Genomic DNA, 15,243 nt, shown 5'->3' on the forward strand with positions numbered 1-15,243 from the left:
AGAAGTCATATGTCATAGAATAAGCTTTCATAGCAATCCATTCCAATAGATGAACTGACTCAAAGTGGGTGAAGAATTATATTCTAGATAATTTTGTGTGCATAAACCAACCATCTATCAATTTACTAAATAAAGTTTCTTCATCGCCAGTTCTTTTTTTTTTTAAGATTTTACCAAGTACACAAAGGTACCAAATTACTCCACATATAAATTAAGTCAACTAGATAAACAATTTATATGGATTTCGCTATAGTACTCATTCCATTTTGTGTTTTATAGTTATGTATATGACTAACTCTCCCCCTAGGAGTTCTTTGAAGTGAAGAAACATGTAACTCATTATTAAATTCTTGGCACTGGAAAGACATTTGGTGCTCACTAAACATTTGTCGAATTAATGAAAGCACCATAACCAAAGTGTAGAATATCTCTATCTTTTTAATTGTCTAAATTTCTAAAATATGTTCCCACCTACAAAATGCACATATTTTAAATTTTAGCCACTTAGTCTTGGTCCGGAAATAAAATCTATCCCAGCTGATCATACAAAAATTGAGTAAAAGTTTTACTTACCTTAGTAAAGTCAGTTCCCGTGCATTCAATAAAAATATTTCTAGTATTTACTGTTATTTTGGAATGATCCCCTGCAATGAACACAAAACAATAACATCAAAATAACTAATTTCAGAAATAGAAGTGCACTATTAAGCTCAACAAAACAGAAACTACATTTTAAATGTAAAACTAACATTTTAAATTAAATTTACATTTTAAATTAAAAACTAACACCTTGGCCAGGGATGGTGGCTCACACCCACCAGCACTCTGGGAGGCCAAAGTGGGCGGATCACCTGAGGTCAGGAGTTCAAGACCAGCCTAACTAACACGGAGAAACCCCTTCTCTACTAAAAATACAAAATTAGCCAGGCGTGGTGGCGCATGCCTGTAATCCCACTTACTTGGGAGGCTCAGGCAGGAGAATCGCTTGAACCCGGGAGGTGCAGGTTGTGGTGAGCCGAGATGGTGCAATGGCACAACATGGTGCAATGGCACGACATGGTGCAATGGCACGAGAGTGTGCCATTGCACTCCAGCCTGGGCAACAAAAGCAAATCTCTGTCTCAAAAAAAAAAAATCAAAAAAAAAAAAAACCTAACATCTTAAGAGCAAAGGGATAAACAACTTATATTTAAAGCTCCTACTGCAAGTGGAAGAATAAAAATAAAATAATTAACAGGCCTTTACTGAATGCATACAATGTGTCAGGTGCTATGCCAAGCACTTAACATAGGTTGTCTCCTCTAATCTTTACCACAATCCCATGATGTAATTGCTGGCAAGAAACTAAATTCAGAGAGATTAAACTATTTGACCATGATCATGAGCAGCAAGGCTAGGATTTGGGTCTAGAACTGGTTACCTCTGGGGCCCATGTTCTTAACCACTGTAACTACTAGGGTCCAAGATCTTGAGAAGAAGCTTCTCCTTCTCATAGCAAATCAGCTAAGCCTCCTTCTTACCTCCAGAAATGCAAACATCTATGTCTCAGACATCATTAAGTTTTGTAAATACATTCAAACTGCCTCATAAAAATAGCCTTCAGAAAGGAATTAAGAGGGCAAAATTTAAATTAAAAGTTTTTGTTTAACTATATAACTAGGCAAGGCCAGGCATGGCAGCTCACATCTATAATCCCAGGGCTTTGGGAGGCCAAGGTGGGAGAATCGCTTGAGCCCAGGAGTTTAAGGTTTGCAGTAAGCCATGACTGCAGCACTGCACTCCAGCCTGGGTGACAGAGCAAGAGCCTGTCTCAAAAACAAAACAAAAAAAAAAACAACAAAAAAAAACAAAAGAAAAAAAACTACAGACATGACAGAGTTTGACTTTGAGTTTAACCAAGTGAATTACCTGCTAAAACCAAAACATCAATAACCTTTGAAGAAACATAATAGAACCCAAAACCTAGCATCAGAAAATATTTATAAATGTATGAGCATAAGTTACATAAGAATCACCAATAAAATGTTGTTGAATAAATGAATGAAAAGAATGATTAGAATCTACAAAAGACCTGAGATACTCAGATTATGAGTTATTTGAATTTGATTCAGCCAAGTCTATTGAGAATTCTACAGAAATGCTGAAGATTAAAAGGAAACAGCAAAGATCTGTGATGCTTATAAAATAACTCACCATTGATGATGGGAGGCATTGAAAGGACGACACCATTGCTATCATAGATAACTGGATACAGGGGTTTGTTTTCAATGATATGTAAATAATGTTTCAGGTGACTGTCAGTCTGAAAACAAATTAAGTCAAATAAAATTAGTTTTTTTTTTTATTTCTATCACTATAGTTCACATACTGACCTAATATTAAAAAAGAAGAGAACGCCAGGTGTGGTGGTTCATGCCTGTAATCCCAGCACTTTGGGAGGCCGAGGCCTGTGGATCACCTGAGGTTGGGAGTTCGAGACCAGCCTGACCAACATGGAGAAACCCCATCTCAACTAAAAATACAAAATTAGCCAGGCGTGGTGGCACATGCCTGTAATCCCAGCTACTCGGGAGGCTGAGGCAGGAGGATCACTTGAACCTGGGAGGCAGAGGTTGCGGTGAGCTGAGATTGTGCCATTGCACTCCAGCCTGGGCAACAAGAGCGAAACTCCGTCTCAAAAAAAAAAAAAAAAAAAAAAGGAGGGGAAAAGTTAGAAAAACATTAAAACAGACCCAAATTAAAGAAAGCTCTAAATTTATAAGATTTTCTAATATAAATTAATATTCCAGTATTCAATGAACACAATTGAATCATTTCTCAAGAGTGAAAACAGATTTGCACTGGTATGCCTGAATCATTTCAAAGGAAACATAAACCATGACAAAACTATTTAGATAAATACGAAGAAGTCACTTGCAAATCAGGGCAAGGATGACCCTGCTTTTTCTAAACGACACCTATTTTTTCTACTTATTAAATACAATCCAAAGTGACTACTGAATTCATTTTCGCTGCTGGACTTTTAAATAATGGGAGATAGACAGCCTGTAACAGTATTTCCCACAAAAAACACTAGCTAAGTTTTACTGTTCTTTATACTTGCATGAGTTTCAATTGAAGATTACAATGTGGTATGGTCTACTTCAGTGGTTCTCAATCCTAGCAGTACACTGAAATCATATCAGAGGTTAAAAATTTAATAATAAATAAAATAAAACTATGTTCAGGTCCCACTCTAGATCAGATGAATCACTGTCTCTAGGTTGGAGTCTAGACACTGCTATTTTTAAAAAGTATTGATTACATTTCCCTAGTTGCAAGGCTTGACTTTGATGGAATTTCATGATTTTTGCAAAGCTGCTGCATAATCAAAAAGAATATTTACCTTGTATATGTTCATCAGTTCACAGGCTGTATACTCCTTGGTCTTATTTAGAGGCTTGAATTTGATATCTGAAGGACGCTTTGCAGTATAAGTAAATGGGCCCGACAAAGTGTCCAAATCATGGGTACCAATGGCAACCAGTGCTCTTTTCCTAATTGTTGAGAGGGTGAGGGAGAAGGAGGGAGAAAAGGAAAGGAGGAGAATGAGACAGATTTGAATATTCTAAAGCCAACATAAATACAGACTACATATTTTTTTAAATTATTTCAGACACTTCCCTGAAACAGCATATTGCTACTACATGGCATCATTAGTGGCATATAATGAACAAATTCTCACAACCATTAAGAGTACTGAGAAATCACAAAACTACCTGAAATACATGATTTCAGGAGCTGAAGAAAATTCCTTGCCATTATGTTTTCCCAAATATTGTTTCTAGGATACCTTCAAAGTTAGCATTTCCTTTACCTCTTTTAACCTATTTCTTCTTGATATACTCAAGTAAACATGTTTTAATAAATTAGAATGAACTACCGAATTGTGGGTTTTTTGGCTTTTCTATGTTTTCCTAAATTTTATCACATAGCTGCATTACCTTAGTCATGGAAAAAATTTAATTTTAATTTTAACAGCTCTGAATTACAGTTCAAGTTTACTTTAATGTATAAGGAAAGTTCAAAAGGTATTCATTTCACTTGTTCTACAGTTTATCCACAAAGGATTTAAGGTAATTTTAGGAAATTACAGCAAGCTACAAAATAGGAGAGAAAGAAATAGAAGTAGGGATGTAAAACCGAGCCACGAAATGTTAATTCTGAATTGAATCTAAAGGCCTAAGTCTTACCAGGAAAGGACACAAGTTTGGCTTTCTAACAGTCAATTTGAAAGGAGGAACTTGGTCAAAATTTGTGTTCTTAACATTCTTTAGTTTAAAATGTATGTACACTAAATTAGTTTAAAATGCTTAATATTAAATTTTGGTCACCTTCTAGGACTGCAGGACTGGTGAACTACAACTTTAATAAATAGGGTTAAAAAGAATTGCTAACAGGCAATAAGGGAGTGTTACTTTACTCAATTAGTCATATGCTTACAGAAGATAATAAACCCAGAACTATCATAGGATAAAATATGCATGGTTTGATCAATGTAGGTAAATTAATAATTGACAAATGCACAGGTAAGAAAGTCTGTCTTCTTAGATATTAACATTGGTCCCTTAATCCTAAAACAGTACCTCAAAACATCACCAAAATTTCAACTTCAAATCAGCAACAAAAAAACATAACTCCAGATGAATCAAAGACCTAAGCATTTTGAAAAGCAAAAGACAAACACACAGGCACACATACAAAAGACACCATAAAAATTATTCAAAGAAAATATAGAGGCCAGGTGAGGTGGCTCACGCCTGAAATCTCAACACTTTGGGAGGCCAAGGCAGCAAGACTGCTTGAGCCCAAGAGTTCAAGACCAGCCTGGGCAACATGGTGAGACCCCATCTCCACAAAAAATGTAAAAATTAGCTGGCTGTGGTGCCACACACTTGTGGTCTCAGCTACTTGGGAGGCTGAGGTAGGAGGATCACTTGAGCCAGGAAGGTCAAGGATATAGTGAGCTGTGATTGCACCACTGTAGTCCAGCCTGGGCAACAAGGTGAGACTCTGTCTCAAAAAAAAAAAAAAAAAAGATAAGAAAATATAGAAGAATATGCTTAGGCCGGACGCGGTGGCTCACGCCTGTAATCCCAGCACTTTGGGAGGCCGAGGCAGGTGGATCACAAGGTCAGGTGATCAAGACCATCCTGGCTAACATGGTGAAACCCCGTCTCTACTAAAAATACAAAAAATTAGCCAGATGTGGTTGGCGGGCGCCTGTAGTCCCAGCTACCCGGGAGGCTGAGGCATGAGAATGGCATGAACCCAGGAGGCAGAGCTTGGCGCACTCCAGCCTGGGCGAGAGTGCGAGACTCCGTCTCAAAAAAAAAAAACAAAAAAAACGATATGCTTAAAACTGTAGAGTCAACTTCCAGGACACCACTTCTTAAGTAGGTCATAAAATCTAAAAGTCATACAGGAAGACTGATAACTATACCCAAATTAAAAACCTTACATGTCCAAAAGAAACTAAAAGTCAAAAAACACAAAAAAAGGTTTACAACATATATACAGTAAAAAGATTAACATTCCAAATATAGTAAGATATGAAAAAACTAAAAATATTCAGAAATCAAGGTTTTATCTAACATAATGGTAAAAATTTCAAAGTCTTGCTATAATAGAGCAGCAACTGAAAGCTGAAAGAACTGAGCAGAAAACTGAACCACTGCTGAGTCTGAATCTAGCTAAGTATTCAAGTCTTTGCCTGAAAGAACAAAAACCACTCTTCAGAGAAACATAGCAAAGTCAAGACTCTTCCCTAATATGATATTCTATATGCATCAAAAGGCAATGGACATGAGAAGAAATATGGAAGACATGACTCTTACTCCAGACAAAACTAGTCCATAGAAACCAACGCTAAGATGCCCCAGATTCTGATACTGCCACATAGATTTTAAAGCTGCTACTAAAAAATGTTCAAGAATTATGGAAGAACATACACATAATAAATAGACGAGGAAATATCTGCAGAAAAGAAGGAACTATTTTTTTTAAAAGGCAGTGGATTGCAGAGATGAAAAGTAAAATAACTGAAGTAAAAGACTCACTAGGCACTTCAAGCCAAGACAGAATAACACACTAGATTTACTCTTGCCTGAAACAACCGAAGAGCAAAATATATGGAGCAATAGTTTTTATGGCAACTAACAGCAGGCAATAAAGGGCAGCAATCCCTGAGACACAGGAAACAAGTGAGGTGAGCCCTGACTATAGGGCAGGAAAGCAGGCCCAGTGGAGCCCAGGAGACTCCCTGAGAGCAAGAGACATAGCTGAGAGTTTGGGGAGGCCAAGGTGGGCAGAGTCCCAGAGAAAACCAGAGAGCTACACAGAGAGAGAACTCCGAAGATATGCAGAGGGTCCCACTGGAATACTGGTGAGCTCAGTATTGATCAGAACATGCAGCTGAGAAAACTACCCAAGGCCAGGAAAGAATTACTCAACGGAATTAGAGGAAACAGTGCTCCATGCTCACACAGACTAAAACTTCACTGCTCATGTAGCAATGGATATAGTAGGCAAAGGGTCTTGCCTCAGCAGTAGGGACTAATTAGCCTAAAAAAGAGGCTTAATCAATAAAAATAGAGGAAAAAATAAGAGAAGAATCAATGAAACCAAAAGTTCATTCTTTGAAAGATCAATAAAATGAGTGGTTCATGCCTGAAACCCCAGCACTTTAGGAGGCTGAAACAGGAGGATCACTTAAAGCCTATAAGGCCAGCCTGGACAATAAAGCAAGACCCCTGTCTCTACAAAAAAATTAAAAAATTAGCCAGGTGTGGTGACTCATGCTTGTAGTCCCAGCTACTTAGGAGGCTGAGGCAGGAGGATCACTTGAGCACAGGAGTTCTGGAGTTACAATGAGATGATCATGCCACTGGACTCCAGCCTGGACAACAGAGAAAAACCCTGTCTCAAAACAAAGAAACAAACAAACAAAAAGATCAATAAAACTGATAAACTTCTAGCCACACTGATCAAAGGAAAAAAAAGAGAGAAGACAGAGGAATGAAAGAGGTGACATCACTACAGATACCATAGATATTAAAAGGATAATAAAGAAACATTATGAACAACTTTGTCAATAAATAACTTAGACAATATCGATATATTCCTTGAAATATGTAAACTTCCAAAGCTCATTAAAGAGGTTAATTAGGATTTACTGACAGAAAAGAACTCTGGCACACCAAAGTATTAGGATGTGTTCAATTCTTCCCCTTAGAAAAAGCTCATGATTTCCAGAAATACCAAATAAAACAGAGCTTAAAGTTAAATTAAGTAAGAAAATGTCTGTTTAGATTAAAATAACTTCTTAAAATAAACAGATAATAGAGCCAGAGCAGATAATCTGGCTCAACCACTTAAGTTATACCTATACTTGTCAGAAATCTTGTATTTTGTTCTTAATTTTGAAATTATATTTAAATTGTTATTGTTTTGCTTAATAATGACATATTAGCAAGCTGACATATAAACTCTTTTATATACAAGGACTGGGAATAAATGCTATTTGGAATCTGAAAAAAATGTTGCTACTACCACATGGACAAAGATGTTTTTCACCACAGCAGAAAATGTCTACGGTTCTCCCTCTATCCTGTCCCTAGCCCATCCCATACACATAAACCCCTCCTAGGCTCTACAGTTTACTAAACTACAATTATTAGCAAATAACTGCAGCAGATCTCACACAAAAAAATAAATAAAAATTCTTTTTCTATTTTTATTTGAGACATATATAACTATCAATCATACCTTTGGATCAACATGCAGTAACTTATGCTGATCTATTTCAGAACCAACACAAATAAGCTTAATATGTTAGGCTAAAGTCTGAGGTTTCTCATCATCAGTAAGTATACAGTTTCCATTAGGATTTTGAAATACTTAAATTTGTTCAAGGATTCCCGTTGTTACCTTCACTGACCTTTAAGAGTTCAGAAATTATAGAGGTGTGAAGATTATTGCCCTAAAGGAGCTGTGCAGGAAATTATGCATAGTAAAGACTGAATAAGTAAAATTTAATCACTTAAACTCAAGTTCTGTCAATTTATAATTACTCTCACTCAAAAAGTGAGAATAAGCCAAAATGTTATTTCCATTTTAAAAATGATATATCATACTTCATTACCACGGTTTATACTTAGTAGCATAATCCACGACTGATCTGAACCAAAACAACAACAACAAAAAGCAGGGAAGTCTCTAGGACTAGATAATTCTTCTCTATACAGTATTCAAAATATACCTCCTGTTTCTCCATGCATATGGCATTTACAAGCAGTAAAAGGTATCTGGTAAAGCAAAGTGAAATTGTCATATTCTGTCACATACTATTAATTTAGAAATGATTTGTAAAAAATCTGCAGAGGAAGAAAGGAAGGAGAGAGAGAGAAAGAAGGCAGAAGTGGCAAGAGAGAAGAGGGAGAGGGATCAGGATGGAAAGGAGATAGGGAGACAAAGGGAAAGGGAAAGGCAAGGAAGAAAGAAAATGCAACCACAAACCTGCAAATATTCTGATGTAATTTCTCCTGAAGTTCAATGAAGCTGTCATATCGATCTTTAGTAAACTTTATATTACGGAGAACTGCTGCTACCGCAAAAGGACGTATCTTAGCTGTCTGAAATTCATAATATCATTAGAGATAGCAAACAGTAAGGCTTTTCTTTGTAATATCTTGTAATAGGAAGGCAGCTGCATTCTTGCCACTGGCATACATTTTCATTCAAACAAGTATATATTAATTTATTCAGTCAACAAGTAATAAAGTGGTAAACAAGAGAAAAAGTCACTACCTTCACAGAATTTATATTTCAGTAAGATTTCTGAAAATGTATTAAATAATTGAGAAAAAGTTTGCTCATAATTCATATATTTACCAAACAACCCCTCTGAAAAGTTTAAAATCTTTTAAAATTTCATTAATGTTCCACAATTTAAACAATTATATCTCAAATGTGTTTTAAACACGCATTGGATATTATTATCCAAAATTATTTATGGAAAGCAAAGGCTTTGTTCTTTTTCATTCCTAGGTTAAAAAAAAATGTTTTTTTAAGGGCTAGGGGCTAAGTATGTAATCATTTTAGCAAATGATCAAAGAAAATCACATTTTTTAGAAGGGTAAGCTTTGGACCAGGCACAGAGGCTCACAGCTATAATCCCAGCACTTTAGGAGGCTGTAGGGGAAGGATCCTTTGAGCTCAGGAATTTGAGAGCAGCCTGGGCAACATAGTGAAACCCCATTTCTAAAAAATACAAAAAATTAGCTGGGTGTGGTGGCGTGTGCCTGTACTCCCAAATACTCAAGAAGCTGCAGGGGAAGGATCCTTTGAGCTCAGGAATTTGAGACTAGCCTGGGCAACATGGTGAAAACCCATTTCTAAAAAATACAAAAAATTAGCCAGGTGTGGTGGCGTGTGCCTGTACTCCCAAATACTCAAGAAGCTGCAGGGGAAGGATCCTTTGAGCTCAGGAATGAGACCAGCCTGGGCAACATGGTGAAACCCCATTTCTAAAAAATACAAAAAACTAGCCGGGTGTGGTGGCGTGTGCCTGTACTCCCAAATACTCAGGAGGCTGAGGTGGGAGGATCACTTGAGCCTGGGAAGCAGAGGTTGCAGTGCGCCAAGACTGCACCACTGCATTCCAGTCTGGGCAAAAGAGCCAGACCCTGTCTCAAAACAAAAAAAAAGAGTAAGCTTTGTTTCTCTTTCCTCCCCACTTTATACAGACATGTACAAAAGAAAATTTTTAAAAGAAAAATAAGAATTTATCCTTATTACCTCTTCTGTGATAATCAATTTCTGGATTTTTCCATCAGGCATTACCCGTTTATACACTGGAGCCTTTATCCTAAAATAATATTTAAATGAATTTACTCATAATTAATCAAGACATTATATAAAATAATTACATTCTATGTTGTATATAGTAAGTATACAAAATGAATTAGGGCAATGGGTTGAGTTACAGCAAGTCAAATTTTGGCTGAACACTAAAAAAAAAAAACAAAAAAAAAAACTAACAAACTTTTTAACATTTAAAGTTGTCCAAAAATGACATAAGATGCCTCATAGTAATGTATTTCCTATCACTAGCATCCCAGCAGAGGCTACAAACCATTAACTGAGCAACTGTTTAAGGAGCATTTCAACATCAGCTGAGGGACTGGATTAGATAACCTTTAAGTTATGATAGTTATTCTAACCATGAGATTCTGAGCTTCTAGGAAGAAACAGAGCTTATGGAAAATACAGATTCCCTGGTTCCATCTGGCCCTACTGAATAAAATAAGTGAAGACAAAGATTTGGTAAATGGTGCATTTTGAAGGCATCTCTAGGGAACTCTTATCATAGGGAGAAGTTGGGAACTACTGTTTTAAGGCAGTGCTTCTCAAATTTCAATGTGCTTACAATCAATTGGGGAGTTTGTTAAACCACAGATTCTGATTAATAGGTGTTGGGTGGCGACTAAGACTGCATTTCTAGTAAGTTCTCATGTGATTCAGATGCTGCTGGTCCATGGACTCACTTTAAGTAGAAAACATTTTAAGTTGCTTTCCTAATTCTGTCTGATCATAAAAATCACAAGGTGACTGGTAAAAATACAGATTCTCACTGGGCAGGTTTGGGAAACGAACTCTCAGGAGCTATCCTTGATCCTAAAATAAAAGCATCTGATTGTCCCGCAGGAAACCAACTGAGTCAACTCTAAAATTTTAACCATCCTTAACCTAATGCCTAATTATCACCATTTCACCAATACCCATCACTCACCTAAACCCTCACAATTTCAGAATCTAGCCCATCAGTTAGAACTCTTATTCTTTTGCAGCTGACCAGATAATGAAGAAGTAATCAAAAATAAAAACAATTTTTAATAGCTGTTCATTTTTTTCACTGTATATATTTGTTATCCTCTATCTTTTTTTTTTTTTTTGAAACAGAGTCTCCCTCTGCTGCCCAGGCTGGAGTGCAGTGGTGCAAATCTCGACTCACTGCAACCTCCACCTCCCAGGTTCAAACGATTCTGTGCCTCAGCCTCCTGAGTAGCTGGGATTACAGGTGCACGCCACTATGCCTGGCTAATTTTCATATTTTTAGTAGAGACGGGGTTTCACCATGTTGGCCAGGCTGGTCTTGAACTCCTGACCTCAAGTGATCCACCAGCCTCGGCCTCCCGAAGTGCTGGGATTATGGGCATGAGCCACCATGTCCAGCCCCTCTATCTTCATTAAATGAAAAGCTGGAAGGGGCCTTATAAATCTTCTTCATTATAGATTAGGAAATTGAAACTAGAGAGGCCAACTAACTTGCTCAAGATCACAGAGCCGTCATAAGATCTTTGGTTTTTCCAGTTAGGAGGCTTCACTCCTGAGCTTCCTTAGAACTCATAATGTAAGGGTATTTATTGCTAGCTCTCCATTTCCTCTCAACTTTTAACACATCCAGTGAACTACTCATTCCAATTAGATCACGGAGGGGAATCACACACACCTGCTAAATAATTTTTTAAGACGCCATAAAAGCATTAAACACCAGTTTTAAAATATGTTCTCGAAGATGAATGGCTATGACTAAAATTTTCATGGAAATTTTCAAATGGCTACAATCTGCATGAATCTAATTCCTCAAATCAACCCTCTATTAAGAGCTAAAGCTACGTTCCTCTACAAGCTTTTTCCTAGAAATTTAAACATGGCTGCTGATAATGACAAGGAAAGAAAAGAAAACCCAACTTAGCAAAGTCTTTAAGGAACATATTTCCTTACCTTTCTTTGAAGACCTGAAGTCCTCGAACCAATCCTTCCAGACACAGGAGATCATATCTATTGGCAGGGACGTCAATTTTGTAAAGAACAACATCAGAGGCTCCTGCTGCCTTTACATTACCTTGTTCTTTACTTATTATTTCCTTCTCAGATGTCTAAAACAAGCCAAAAAGTAATGATAAAATTAAATAATTTTATACTCTCTTTAAAAAGTAAAAGTTGTCAGCCCTATAAGGCAGTAACTACATTATACATATTTTCTACAACAAGAACATGGGATTATTATATCCACGACAAAAACAACATGAAAATATTAAGTGTTATAATCATAGCAGACAGAAAAATACTTCAGCTTTAACTGAGTTCAGATATCTGGCAACCTCAATCACCCCAGAAAAGCACAAATCCATCTAAACAAGGGTCAGCAAGCAATAGCCCCCTGGCCAAATCATACCTGATACTTGTTTTTGTAAATAAAGATTTATTGGAACACAGACAGACCCATTCATTTACATATTATCTACTGCTACTTACACACTGCAATAGCTGAGTTGTAACAGAGACTATAGAGCCAAAAAGCCTAAAATATTTACTATCTGGCCCTTTACAGAAAAAGTTTTCCCATCTCAAGCTAAAAGAAAATTAAAACATCACCAAGAACATAAAGTAACAACAACAAAAGTGTCAAAGGGGTAAAAGAAAGATGATTCACTAAATAAAAGAAACACAACTTCTTATAGGATGACTCTAAAACCTAAATCCTGTGGGCACCCAAGTCCACATGAGAATGAGAGGGGTAGTATAAAAACTAAAAACAGTCAGAGACCATCAGACACTGGTAAAAATTAGAAGGGATAATAGGTGCAATGGGAAGCAAACTAGTGATAGCAAAGGGATAGTGCAGCAGAATGAAGGCAGCCAAGAGGGAGATGACAGAAGAAACACCACTAGAATCACGTTTAATGCAGTGGCAAAGAGTTTAGAATATCTCAAGCACCACACTACAGCAGAGTAACAGATTTTCTTAAACATAACCACTGCAGAGAAGTTACACTCTATTCCTTATGTTTACTACAGCAGGGAACTGTAAATATATTTAAGAAATTTTCACTTGAAATGATTACAAGTTGTATTCCAACTGTTAATGTTACCCTTTAATTATGTGGAAACTCCACTTAACCAGAATTCCTACTATTTCCACCAACAACAACCTGCTAAAATAACTGATGGATTTCTATCAAAATATGTAACGATTTTTGTTTTACATGATGCCCTCCCACTGCCACAATATAAGTAGTTCAAATTTTTGTCCAAATTAAGAATTATATCCACATTTGCACAATATGCAGAGAAATTCACTTCTGGCCACGAGTATTATGTGCCAAAGTCCCACCCGAGGAACCACAGGAGTCTATGCAATGCTGGGGCTGTACAAGGTGGTGCTGGGCTCCAAAAAACATCTACCTTGGGCATCTCAAACTTAGGAGGCAAATTTTTATAATTAGGGAAAATGAAAAATGAAAAACAAGCGAATGAAGAGGAGGAGGAAGGAGTAAAAAGGGGGAAAAGAAAAGAAGGGGAATGGGGAGAGGCAAAAAGAGAAGAGGAAGAATTCGAGTTTAAACAATGTTCAATCAAAGGGGTTAATAAAATTACTGTTTCAATAGTGAAGAAAGCTGAGTCACCTCCCAGGAGACAGCAGATCTCAGGAGGGACCTATATACAGAGAAGATAATATAATAACCGGAGAAATGAAGGCATCTGCATTCATTTTTCAGCAGCACCCCCTTATCCACAGGGGATATGTTTCAAGCTCCCCAGTGGATGCCTGAAACATTGGATAGGACTAAATGTTACATATACCATGTTTCTTCCTATACATACATACCTATGAAAAAGTTTAATTTATAAATTAGGCACAGTAAGAGATTAACAACTAATAATAAAATAGAACAATTAAAATAATATACTATATAATAAGAGTAATGTGAATGTAGTCTCTTTCTGTCTCAGAATTTCTTATTGTACTATACTCACCTATTTTCAAACCACAGTTTGCTGCAGGTAACCAAAACTGTGGAAGCAAAAAACTGTGGATAAGGAGGACTACTGTAAAAAAAGATCTAATTCCTTTGCAAAAAAAAAAAGACACAGAAGCTTACATCTTCTTTCAGTTTCAGCATCTCAGCTCATACAATGACCATATGTAAAGACTGAATTTGTCAGTGCTACCTGACAATAATCTTACAGAAATTAAAAATCACATAAATTTCAGAGTCAAAAAAGAAAACCATAAAGATCATATAATCCAAACCCCTTATTTCACAAATGAAAAGGAGGCCCAGAGAGACTCGTCTGGACTATAGAGTTCAGACAGGCAAAGTAATTGTCCATAGTTACACAGCTAGTAAATGTTAGAACTAGAACTCAAATAATCTAACATCCAGTCCAACACTCTTAGATATCACATAATTTCAAACATAATTCTGAGGTGTAGTAAAATTACGAATAGCAACTTATAAACTACAGAAATCTCAGCCAATTTCTCAAGTATACAAATAGATTAGTACAAAGATGATCTTTCTGTAACATTAGTAAGGCAGCAGGAAAAATAAGGTAAGATAATGTACAATTTTTTAGCCTGAACATTTTTTAACTTTACACCTAAGGTAGTGTTATAAAAGCACTGAATAGGTGAAGATAGAAGGCTTAGGAAAAAAATAATACTAACTACCAGAAAATTATCTTTTAAATTAAAGTATGTCTTTTTTTTTTTTTGAGAAAAAAATTGGGCTTTTATTGGCAATTACAAAAGTAATAGATTTTCTTACATAATACGTTTCTTCAGTAATATATTTTTCAAGTATTTTACCGTAGAATTTCTAAAGTACTTTGTCATTGACCCCATAATTTATTATAAAGTAGGTCCCATAATCACATTTTTTGGAAGCTGCTGAAATTGAGATAAAAAATATTGTTTTTTTATGAGAAAAACTGGACAAAATACAGAATGGCCAAAACTAGATTAACTGGCTCAGTTATGTCTACTAGGTGAAAGAAAATAAAATGAGTCTTCTAATAGTTCATTCAGAATCTGTTACTGTAGAAATTTTAAGAGGTTTTGAGTCAGTTCCAGTATAAAAATAAGGCCAAAGTTCTCCTGTAAAATCATCATTAAAAGTACAGAGAAGAGATCTATCATTCAAATTATAAAAGGAAACCTCATTCATTTCACAGTCTAAAAAAATGCCAATCTTACTAGGTGTTACTTTTGGCAGAAGAATAATTTCCTTATGGCCCAACACAATATAATTATTCTGACTAGATTACCAAATTCCCCATAATCCATCCTGTACTAAAATTGGTTGACTCTTCCTCCTTCTGGGAGGAGAGTCATTACAGACACCGAGAATCCAT

The 15,243-nt window shown here is 36.3% G+C and overlaps 1 protein-coding gene across 5 annotated transcripts in view; it reads right to left on the bottom strand.

Annotated features, from left to right (window-relative positions):
• The window catches only part of FARSB (phenylalanyl-tRNA synthetase subunit beta), a 228,268-nt gene that overhangs the window by 59,050 nt on the left and 153,975 nt on the right, over positions 1 to 15,243 (bottom strand). For 3 of the 5 annotated variants that reach the window (XM_055109142.2, XM_003818673.6, XM_055109141.2), the window contains 6 exons: positions 11,827 to 11,981; positions 9,838 to 9,907; positions 8,557 to 8,672; positions 3,386 to 3,536; positions 2,194 to 2,302; positions 574 to 644 (listed from right to left, as the gene is read on the bottom strand). In XM_055109142.2, coding sequence (XP_054965117.1) covers positions 574 to 644; positions 2,194 to 2,302; positions 3,386 to 3,536; positions 8,557 to 8,672; positions 9,838 to 9,879 — 489 coding nt within the window. In that variant the 5' untranslated portion in view covers positions 9,880 to 9,907; positions 11,827 to 11,981. Of the gene's footprint in view, positions 1 to 573; positions 645 to 2,193; positions 2,303 to 3,385; positions 3,537 to 8,556; positions 8,673 to 9,837; positions 9,908 to 11,826; positions 11,982 to 13,482; positions 13,543 to 15,243 lie in introns of all 5 variants that reach the window. The other 2 variants (XM_034955263.3, XM_034955264.3) reach the window with 2 other exon arrangements.

Source organism: Pan paniscus, chromosome 13 (assembly GCF_029289425.2).
Source record: "Pan paniscus chromosome 13, NHGRI_mPanPan1-v2.0_pri, whole genome shotgun sequence".
Classification (NCBI taxonomy): Eukaryota; Metazoa; Chordata; class Mammalia; order Primates; family Hominidae; genus Pan; species Pan paniscus.